The 11,057-nt window shown below is 44.6% G+C and overlaps 1 protein-coding gene across 1 annotated transcript; it reads right to left on the reverse strand.

The window, feature by feature from the left end:
* Positions 1-2,636: 2,636 nt before the first annotated feature.
* Positions 2,637-9,726, reverse strand: LOC135506755 (E3 ubiquitin-protein ligase ZFP91-like). The gene is made up of 12 exons (XM_064926113.1): positions 8,943-9,726; positions 8,488-8,522; positions 8,236-8,349; positions 7,965-8,007; positions 7,481-7,585; positions 5,726-5,809; positions 5,428-5,559; positions 5,105-5,155; positions 4,872-4,950; positions 4,511-4,625; positions 4,234-4,333; positions 2,637-4,060 (listed from the first exon to the last, which is right to left on the reverse strand). The coding sequence occupies exons 1-12, from the start codon at positions 9,344-9,346 to the stop codon at positions 2,980-2,982; spliced, it is 2,343 nt and encodes a 780-aa protein (XP_064782185.1). The 5' UTR covers positions 9,347-9,726; the 3' UTR covers positions 2,637-2,979.
* Between the last annotated feature and the right edge of the window lie 1,331 nt (positions 9,727-11,057).

Raw genomic sequence — 11,057 nt, forward strand, 5'->3', positions numbered from 1 at the left:
ATGGATCAAGTTTAGGAAAATATAATCATTAATTTTGCTTGATTGGAGAAAGATTGAAAGGAGAGGCAGCACAGGGTTACTTTTTTTGATCAGTCACAATGTAAGCACACACACTCAGCTCCTGCTTTTTGGGATGGATCTATTTTTAGCCCATACACACCGGCGATTGATGCTTCTCCAGCCAAAAACTGCAATGAAAGCCAAGATCGAACGGAACAGACAGCGGGCTCTGATGCTGAGGCAAGCCCGACTGGCTAGCGGACTATTGGCAGGAGAGGGGGGTGGCACCTGGGCTAGTCACAAAAAACACTCTTGAGGAGGGTTCTTCATTGATGAAGAAGAGGAGGGACAGGAGGAGCAAAGGGGGAATAAGGTGGTGTGTCAACCAGGTATGTACATTTATAACTAATCATATCTGTTGCGTTATGTCAACGTCTTATCAGAGGTCATCTATCTCACGGCTATGCTCTCATCTGTCAAAGATAAGATCCATTGGTTCATGTGTGCCCCCAAATGGATTCATGCCATAGCAAATGCCTGTGGCTAAGTGGAGTCAGTTTCTTTCTATAGCCCAGCTACCTGAAACAATGGTCATATCAATAACAACATAAACAAATATCAAGATTGTCACAAGAACCAATCAGTAACAACAATAATCAAGGGTGTTTTTTTTAACTTACTGGGGCAACTTGGCTGACTGACTCCTAGCACTCTGCATTGATCATAAGTTGCTCTTGATAAGAGTGTCTGCTAAATGACAAAAATATCACATGTAAATGTACTAGTAGTGTAGACAGTGTTGAGTTAGCCTGGGCGCCAAGGAGTCCAGAGAAAACAGGGAGGTGCAGAAGCGCTTCAACACAGAAAGGTCACAGGTCAGTAACAGTTAAAAAAAAAGAAACGTTTATTTTTTATCAACGTGAATTAAATACGGCAATTAAGACAGACAATAGAACTACTGTGTTCTGATCCTCAGACACACGGCCAAGTAAGTCACCTAATATAGATCAAACCTACCAGCTTCAGTGGATTGTGGAAAGCGGGTGATGCAGTTTAGTTTCATTATTGATTTAAAAGATAAACCTGCACACTGAGCTTGCCAGTATCACTTATGTTTATTCCGCTTACTTATTTATATTCAATGTTTTAGATTGTTATTTACTCTGTTGTGAACCTGAGCTGTGTCGTGCAGTGAGGAGCAGCGTGTGGACAAAGGACACCAGTGCTCACCAGCATGACTACGGCCCTGAGGAACTAGTGGTTGAAGAGGAGGATCTCTAAAGGAAGGTAGAGGACACTAACTGACCTATGAGCAGATGAAGCTTAGTGTACTTTAACCCTTATCCCGGGGGCCCACAGGGTGAGTTATTTTTTGGGGACGACTGGTTGACACCGGACACACAAACTGAGATTCAAATAACTTACCATGTACTTGACACAATTCCTTGTAGCTGAAGCAAGATCTTCCTGAAATCTTGTACATTCCATACACAATGTGGCCACAAGAGCCCAGGCATGCGTGAACATTCCTCTACATGTTGTGCTGCTCAGAAGCTGGGGGTAGCTATCGTACTATTAAATATCAACTTGATAATTTCCCTTTTATATTGACAATTTGTAAGATAATGTAGCATGTAGAATGATCTGTCTGAAATAAATATTTTTCCATCATTTGATGTTTTTGCAATAAAATGTATATTTAGTTGGATTACTGTGGACGGATTAAGCCAGGATAAAATATGGAGTGGACTATGAATATCCGAAAACAGTTGACATTGATGTCAATTCCGATTGAGCCGACATATGCAGCATTTACTTTGAATGTGATTTCCATGACCTCTGTAACATTGCCCATAAACTGTCTGTCTCTGAGCGAGTTCCTCTGCCCAGGCTTTGCCGATGCATGCCCGATCTATAGGCCTGATTCAATCAGATCAAGTGATCTCGAACACCCGCTTAGCTGGTGTTTTGGCGGCGTTTGAGGTATAACTGCGTTAGAGCTGTCAAATCAGTAAGCACACACCCATCCCACTCACAATAGACGTTCAGAATGAGAAAGTGTAGGCTATATAGAAATAATGACACTCGGAAATCCTCCTTTCGTTGAATGATTTCCAATCAACCTAAATCAAGGTTTAGGCTAGATAAGGCTACCATCTCACATTCCAGTGTTTTCTAACTTGTAATCAAGGCTGCATGGGGATTTCTTTCGATGTGATTCCGTGCAGCCAATGTCAACTCTAGGTATAATTGCGTAAGTCGCTTGTACATTGAACAGCTCTAACGTAGTTCCACCTCCAAAACCACCACCATAAGGGCGTTGGCTAGGGCAGATCTGATAGAATCTAGGCCCTACTGTTAGAAACAAAACTGTCTGCTTTCGGTTCTTTGTTTGCCATGGAAAATTGAGGACCGTAAGTGTTGTGATACTAGTATCATGAGGATGGTGGGAGGAGGGGCTCATTGTAATGGCTGGAATGGAAACTATGGAACGGAGACAAACACACTAAACATGGGAACGTGTTTGACTCGGTTCCATCGATTCCACTCCAGCCATTACAATGAGCCAGTCCTCCTATAGCTCCTCCCACCAGCCTCTTCTGATAAATGCTAAACACACAAACACAGAAGGCCAGTTGATGGGTATAGATGGCTACATCACTTTATGTACAAAGGCAACAACTCACACACACACACACACAACTGCCCTGATGCGGGTAGATCTAAAAAGCTACCAAAAGTGACTATAAATACATATTTCTGTGATCCTATATATTTCAAATGGTGCCACAATACATTAGGAGGGACATCGCTAGACCTCTCATTTTTTTTTACTGTCTTTCCCAGTTTCCCCTAACCTCGAAATCCAGACTGAATCACCTTATGTTGTTTCACTTTCCTAATTAGTGATCGTAAAGTGAAACAGCTGAATTCAGTTTGAATTTCCAGGCTAGTCCCCCCTCCCCCCCACCGACTACTCTAGATAAGTACATGTTGCATGTGCACTTCTGTGGCATCGGTCAAGACATCCCCCTCCACCACTCCGTCCCCCTCTCCGTCCCCTTCCCAAACGACCTCTCCCTCCCCTACAGTCTCACACTGTTGAAGGGTGTTAGCGGAAGGAGAGGAGGCAGAGAGAACAGAATCGTCCAGAGCGTAGCTTTCGCTACAACCCACAGTGGTTGGGTCCTGAAGCTGGATGTCCTGAGTTTGGGGCGGAGGTTGAAGTTGGACCTGGGCCAAGAGAGGGAGGTTGGCGGTAGAAATATGGGAGCTACTCTGGAGGTTTTGGAGTTGCTGGGGGGTGGCTAGCAAGGGGATCTGCTGAAGATGTGTCTGCGACCCGTCGACAGTCTGGAAGGTCATGTGGAGAATCTGCGGCTGCTGATTCTGCTGCTGATAAGACTGCAGGGTCATTTGCTGGAGCTGCTGGGGCTGATGCTGCTGGGTCACTACCGAGCCGGAATGAAGGGCAAGTTGCTGCATCTGGGCCTGCTGCTGCTGCGACTGCTGCTGCTGTGGGGAAGTGGCCGCCACCTGCTGAACAAAATGAAGGGGCATCTGGAGCTGGAGGGTGTGGTGGGTCTGCTGCTGCTGGGTGTCGGAGGGCGACGGGGGGTCGATGGGGGACAGGGCGATGGTCAGGGGCATCTGCATGGCGTGGAGGCCCTGATCCTGACTCACTACTACCACCTGGTGGCTCACCTGACCCATCTGAGCTACCTGTTGCCCCATGTGGGTAATTTGTTCACCCACTTGGGTCACCTGCTGGGCGGGCTCCAGTCGTACCAGCTCCCCCTGGTTCCCGACACAACCCACTCCCGAGGCCTCCAGCAGGGAGGCAGGGGTAGTGATGAGGGCCCCTGCGTTGGCCGCCAGGGCCTCTGCGATGAGCACCTCCGGGTGGCTTTTGGCCTTGTGGGCCACCACGCTGTCCTTCTTCTCAAACTTCTTGTTACAGATGGAGCAGGAGAACTGGTAAGTGGCATCCGCGTCATGCTTCTTCATGTGCCAGTTGAGGGAGGCCTTCTGGCGGCAGGTGAAGCCACAGATCTCACATCTACAGGAAGTGAGAGGGAGTGATGTAGAACGTAAAAGAGAAAGGGGGGGGGGGGGGTAAATTCAGGGGGTCAGATGAGGTGCAGGTACAGACAGGTGCAACATTTAAATAAATGGATGGAATGAATTAACAACCAGGCAAACAAATAAACGAGGTTGGAGATGGAAACTCACTGCAGTGGTTTCTCTCCGGTGTGGATCATGCGGTGCACAGCCAGGTTGTGGGAGCTCTTGAAGGCGCGGGCGCAGAACTCGCAGATGTAGTCCCTCTGGTCTGAGAGGGGGAGCAGAGAGAGTTAGCAGTAGCTCATCACAGAAAACAATGACAGGTCAAGCGCTGCTTCGGTGATTGCATGTATACTGTACTTGTGTGTGCATGTAAATGTTAAGTGAGGATAGTTAGCATTCAGTGTGTCTGTATGTGGATCTCTACGTGTGTGTGTGTGTTTACCGGTGTGGTGCTTGGCATGGCGAAGTAGCTGTTTCTGCAGCCTGAAGAGTCTTCCGCAGGATGGGTGAGGACATACAAACTTCTTCTTCAAAAGGTGCTGGTACTTAATATGGTGCTGGGATTTACAGGAAAAAAGAGAGTCAGCGAGAGAGACGAAGGATGGGGAAAAAAAGCTTAATACTATTCACCTACGTTGGGGTCAATTCCATTTCAGGAAGTGAAATTGAAATTCAATTGCATGCATTGAAAAACAATTCTGAATTGAAATCGACCCCCAACCCTGTTCGTGCACAACTCAATCTCAGAATAGATTGTGAGCTTCGTCGTCGCTATGGCGACCACTACAGTTGCTATGGCAGACCTGCAGGTAGCGAGGGTGAGCCAGGACTGTTCCACACCCCTCCATCTCACAGCGCACGTACTGCACCGGTGGCTTCTTCCTGTGGGGGTGGGACATGACAGAACTGTCAATCATCATGTATGTCAGAGGTGAGGGTTCAGCTTTTATACATATGATTTCACTAATGTTTTGTTAGTTGACTAAAGAAAATAAAAAATAATATTGTTGCAGTTAAACAGTAATGTCAAGTTTACCTTCTTTTCGGGAGCCGGGGACTTTTATCATCTTTCCTTCGCCTGCCTCTCCTGAGGGAAATAGAGAGAATAAAAGAAGTTGGAGAACTCTATTCAAGCAAGGAGTGAAATCAAGAGACCAAACCAACGCCAGATCCAATTCCCAAAGTGACAGAAGTCTACCCTTGCACACCCTTCCTTTGAGGTCTGAAATTGCACACTCTCCGTTACGGATTTAACAATGGTGGAAACGCCAGCCACTTCCAATGCTTTTAAATACATAATGGGGAGAGTGCAGGTGCACACTTTGGGAGAAGGTTGGAGAATCGGGGAGGGGGACATACTTTCTGGGCAAATCCCCCTCTCCGAACTCGTTCTCCAGCTTCACGTCTGTGCCCTCTATCTTGATTCCTGGCTCCCTCTCTTTTTTCTCTTTCTGTCTCGGAGGGGGTTTGCGCCGTGGTTTGGGGGCATCCCTAAGAGACGGAGGATCCATTTGGAAGGTCAACAGACAGGTCACATGGGTAAAACGCACACAAAACACACCGATTCACACAAAGGGAATAATACGTTGGAGCTGACATGCACACACACACACACGCACACAATCCCAAAGGAAAGCATTTCGACACACATACACACCTAGTAGTCTCAGCCTCCGGGTTGTAGCTCTGGTCGTTGAGGTCATCTCTGAAGGGAATGTCATCATCACTGCTGATTTCCCCACTGTAACACAAGCACAGTGCTCAAATTCATAGCCGTACACACAGATCCTACCACACCTCCACTTGCTAAACATGTACAGTTGAAGTCGGAAGTTTACATAAACTAGTTTTAATGACTCCAACATAAGTATTTCAACCACTCCACAAATTTCTTGTTAACAAACTATAGGTTTTGGCAAGTCGGTTTGGACATCTTCTTTGTGCATGACAAGTAACTTTTCCAACAATTGTTTCCAGACAGATTATTTAACTTATAATTCACTGTATCACAGTTCCAGTGGGTCAGACGTTTACGTACACTAAGTTGACTGTGCCTTTAAACAGTCTGGAAAATCCCAGAAAATGATGTCATGGCTTGAGAAGCTTCTGAAAGGCTAATTTGCATAATTTGAGTCAATTGGAGGTGTACCTGTGGATGTATTTCAAGGTCTAACTTCAAACTCAGTGCCTCTGCCTTGACATCATGGGAAAATCTAAAGAAATCAGCCAAGACATCAGAAGAAAAAGGGTAGACCTCCACAAGTCTGGTTCATCCTTGGGAGCAATTTCCCAATGCCTGAAGGTATCACATTCATCTGAACAAACAATAGTACGCAAGTATAAACTCCATGAGACCATGCAACCGCAATACCGCTCAGGAAGAAGACACGAAAACAGGTTCAAAAGTATCTATATCCACAGTAAAACGAGTCCTAAATCGACCTAACCCGAAAGGCTGCTCAACAAGGAAGAAACCACTGCTCAAAAAGTGCCATAAAAAAGCCAGACTACGGTTTGCAACTGCACATGGGGATAAAGATTGTACTTTTTGAAGAAATGTCCTCTGGTCTGATGAAACAACAATTGAACTGTTTGGCCATAATGACCATCGTTATGTTCGAAGGTCAAAGGGCGGGGCTTGCAAGCCAAAGAGCACCATCCCAACCATGAAGCACGTGGGTGGCAGCATCATGTTGTGGGGGTGCTTTGTTGCAGGAGGGACTGGTGCACTTCACAAAATAGATGGCATCATGAAGATGGAAAATTATGTGGCTATATTGAAGCATCATCTCAAGACATCAGTCAGGAAGTTAAAGCTTGGTCACAAATGGGCCTTCCAAATGGACAATGACCCCAAGCATACTTCCAAAGTTGTGGCAAAATGGCTTAAGGACAAAAAAGTCAAGGTATTGGAGTGGCCATCACAAAGCCCTGACTTCAATCCTATAGAACATTTGTGGGCAGAACTGAGAAAGTGTGTGCCTACAAACCTGACTCAGTTACACCAGCTCTGTCAGGAGGAATGGGTCAAAATTCACCCAACTCATTGTGGGAAGCTTGTGGAAGGCTACCCGAAACGTTTGACCCAAGTTAAACAATTTAAAGGCAATGCTACCAAATACTAATTGAGTGTATGTAAACTCCCGACTCACTGGGAATGTGATGAAAGAAATAAAAGCTGAAATAATTCTCTCAACTAATTTTCTGACATTTCACATTCTTAAAATAAAGTGGTGATCCTAACTGATCTAAGACAGGGAATTCTTTACTTGGATTAAATGTCAGGAATTGTGAAAAACTGAGTTTAAATGTATTTGGCAAAGGTGTATGTAAACTTCCAACTTCTACTGTATGTGGACCATTGATTATTGCCTATACTGATCCACACACACTGCTGTCTCGCCAACATTACCTCTGAGACTGTGGCTGGAAGCTGAAGTCTTTAGGGTCATCTTGGAAAGGAGGCTCATCTTCTCCTCCCAAGAGAACATCTTCCTTATTCTCCTCTTTTTTCTCACTGAGGCGAGAGGAGTCCGTGTTACTACGGTAGCAGAGACAGACCCAAGCCTCTTTCAAACACACACACACACACACACACACACACACACACACACTTCCAGCCATGAGATGAGTAAGAATGCTGTTCGTTTATTCACCTCAACTAACCGGTGCCCCCGCACATTGACTCTGTACTGGTACCCCCTTGTAATTAGTCTCGCTATTGTTATTTTACTGCTGCTCTTTAATCTAATTTCTTATTCTTATCCGTATTTTTTAAACTGCATTGTTGGTTAGGGGCTTGTAAGTAAGCACTTCACTGTAAGGTCCATCTATACCTGCTGTATTTGGCGCATGTGACTAATAAAGTTGGATTTGGAATGCATGTGTATACTCACATCCTAACTGTCTTCTTTGCAACTACCTTTGCTTCCACCTCCACTGGAACAAAAAAACAACATTATCACACAATGCCAATACAACAATCACAATTTGATTGGGCTGACACATTCCCCTCTGTCTCGGGAACGGCCCAACCCCCACAGAGTTGATGTAACCGACCAGAAAAAAATAAAAAATAAATCAAATCCCAGGTGTCCATACAACCCAAGACGTTCTTAGCCCACTCAGTTTAATCACAAACACAATTTAGCTGGTTGGTGTGCCTACCGGTTGGGTTGTCGGTGCCAGGCTCACTCTTGCACACAGGCTTGGCGGACCCCCTGGTACCCCGGGCAGAAGGGGCCTTGGCACGCGTCTGAGCATTCTGTGAGTGAGGGTGGACTGGAAAGGGCAAAGTGAGTGCCATCATACACACCTTTGAATTGGAATACTAATTCAAGGTGTGTCTTACTAATTTTGTTACTGTAGCCACATATCTTTGTCTAGTTTATCAAGCGATGTATGAGGGTGGTCACCTACCTTGAACATCGGTGGGTTTCCTTGGGTGCCCTGAGCTGCGGAGAAAGAGTTATCAAAATAGTGATAACTTCCCGGCTGACTTTCTGTTAATCTAGCTATGTACAATATGACATAATCATGAGTTGCTGTCATTCAAGACTGCTACATGCAGGTTGCAACTTGACAAAACCGCTCACACCGGGAATGAGAGGACAGGTAAAGAACATTAGACATTAAAACCAGGTATTACCCCTCCCTCTTCCTCCTCCCTTTTTAAAGGAACTGTGCTGGAATACGTACATGTCAGGGTATACAATTAGCAGCTATGCATACAACCGGTTTTATGACCGTAAAATGTTGACAAGCAAACTTGGCTGGCTAACAATTTAACACAGGCATGTAAAGATGTTACGTTTATTGCAGAGGACACGGCTATATTGCAATGTATGGTGTACTAAAGGCGTATACGAACGTACTCATGAGCTTGACTACTGTCATCCCCGACCTCTCCGGTACTCTCTGTTGAAGCTGCGGAGGAGGCATTTTTCCTGGATCGTGGACAAGCAGCCTTCCTCCGGCGGTTTACGGCTTTGTCAGGGCTCGATTCTTCTGCATGGTCACTCTTCTCGCTCTGCAACCAAGCTGGTAGTGTTCGTGTAGACCGGTCCCGTAACACTCGTCCAGAACTCGGAGTGCCTGGTGTTGCTCCATTCGTACACGGCGAAGGAGAAACCCCCTTCTTCCGGCCAACTCCTCGACCTCTCGAAGTCCTGCGCGGCGTGACCGCTGCACTCGAGGCCGGGGATTGTACCGTGGCCTTGTCATCCTCGGGCTCATCCCTTTTATTGTTATCGCCTATTTGGGTGATTTGCGGCTCCATCACCGCGTGTTCCCGGTTCTTACCCTTTTTTCCCGGACCGTATTTATTACTTTCGCTGATACTGTACTGACAGTAAACAAATGATTACATTTGATATCACATCGATCAAAACGCTTGGATTGCTAGCTAAAGGCCGTAATCCGACTGTGACATAATTCACAGAATTCGGGCCTAGTCCACAAATTATAAGCGTTCATTTATTGATTAATAATAAAAACTTTCCTTAATTCCTACTATAATAATAAACCAATATCCATTTTTAAAGAACCAGACACTATTTTTGCATTCTTAAAGCTATAGTAAACCTAACTATTTGCACGGGCCATGTCGCGTTACCACTTTGTTGCGTCTCCTTTAAGCCAAAATAAAACCAAGGTTAAATGCATAAGCAACATACTGTTCAGCAGATGCACACGTTCGCAGCATCATCACCCAACCATATAAGTACAGACCACATAGCACGTGTTGGTCCCATCCCAGTTGTTTACAGATCAGTGAAATTCAACGCGCAGGAGCTGTGCAAAGAATCTGCGCGCACAGACAGCCCTTCTGGTCATGGGAAATGTAGGCCGAGTGCAAAGATCACACATGCTATTTTATCTGATTGTATTTTGAATGTAAAGTCTAACAAAGTACAGTGAATGTATGGGTAAATTGTGTTATCCAGTCCTTTCTTTGTAAATTATACAATGTTTTGTTATTTTATGTTTGAAAGTTGCTTTGCCACTAGATGGCAGTGTAGCCTTAAATGGGATGACTGTTCTAAAATGACTGGGTAGCAGACGGGGCAATGTTCGGAAGCCACTACCAACAATCTCTCACAGTCTCACGTCAGAATTAGACATTCATCCATGTTTCTCAAACATCATCACATTTCAAAGTGTTTAAGGTTAAGTTGAGGCATTAACGCCGAAATCATAAGGTTAGGCATTTCCCCCCGAATTCAAAATCTCAAACGACTTTCTATTGCTGGTTTCAGACTTGTAACCTTTGGAATCAGAGGCCGATGCTTACTGTTGTCATTTACCACCTGGTGATGTCACCAGGCAGGTCAAAACTCCATCTGACCAAAACAGGCTGTCATTTCAGGCAGTTTTGTCAAACAGCTTTTCCACTAGAGGGAATTATCATAATTTTCACAATTTCACAGTATTATTCCAACCTCATAGTCTGTAAATAAAAAACACAGGCGTTTTTGACTGCAATGGGTCTTTAACATGGATTTTCACATAAAATATATTCATTTAATTATATATTGAACAATAACAGAACATTTAAAAAAATCTATATATTGAGAAGAGTACATAAACTTAACATAGACAGGGGTATTACACGTCAAAAGAAAATGTACTTTTGTCAAAAAGGTTTTATGGTATGTACTGCTTTTTTGTTTTGACATTTTCTCCTCATTTCAAAAATAATGTTTCAGTTGTACCTTAAACAGTTGGGTCAAAATAAAAACATAATTTCAGAATCTTCCAAAGAAACATTAAACGTGGTTTCCCTTAATATAAACTATTCTAAATCAATCCAAAATCTTCTGACATGAGAGCCGACATGCACCTGTTGGAAGTGTAAATGACTTCAATAGCTTCTTCAATAAATTACTTAATAGCACCACTGGGTTGCAGTGTTGACCACCAAATTTATCACTGTGCAGCTTTGGTAACCGGTCGGGAGAGAGACACCTGTATGCTGCTCTTCACGTTTG

This window comes from Oncorhynchus masou, chromosome 20 (assembly GCF_036934945.1).
Source record: "Oncorhynchus masou masou isolate Uvic2021 chromosome 20, UVic_Omas_1.1, whole genome shotgun sequence".
NCBI lineage: Eukaryota > Metazoa > Chordata > Actinopteri > Salmoniformes > Salmonidae > Oncorhynchus > Oncorhynchus masou.

Excerpts from the sequence above, each read along its gene's own strand:
- LOC135506755 (XM_064926113.1), bottom strand. The coding sequence starts at position 9,346 with ATGGAGCCGCAAATCACCCAAATAGGCGATAACAATAAAAGGGATGAG. Across the intron at positions 8,008-8,235 it reads TGGCACCGACAACCCAACCG|TGGAGGTGGAAGCAAAGGTA; the intron begins GTAGGCACACCA and ends TTTTTGTTCCAG. Across the intron at positions 4,626-4,871 it reads CTCACCCTCGCTACCTGCAG|CACCATATTAAGTACCAGCA; the intron begins GTCTGCCATAGC and ends TGTAAATCCCAG.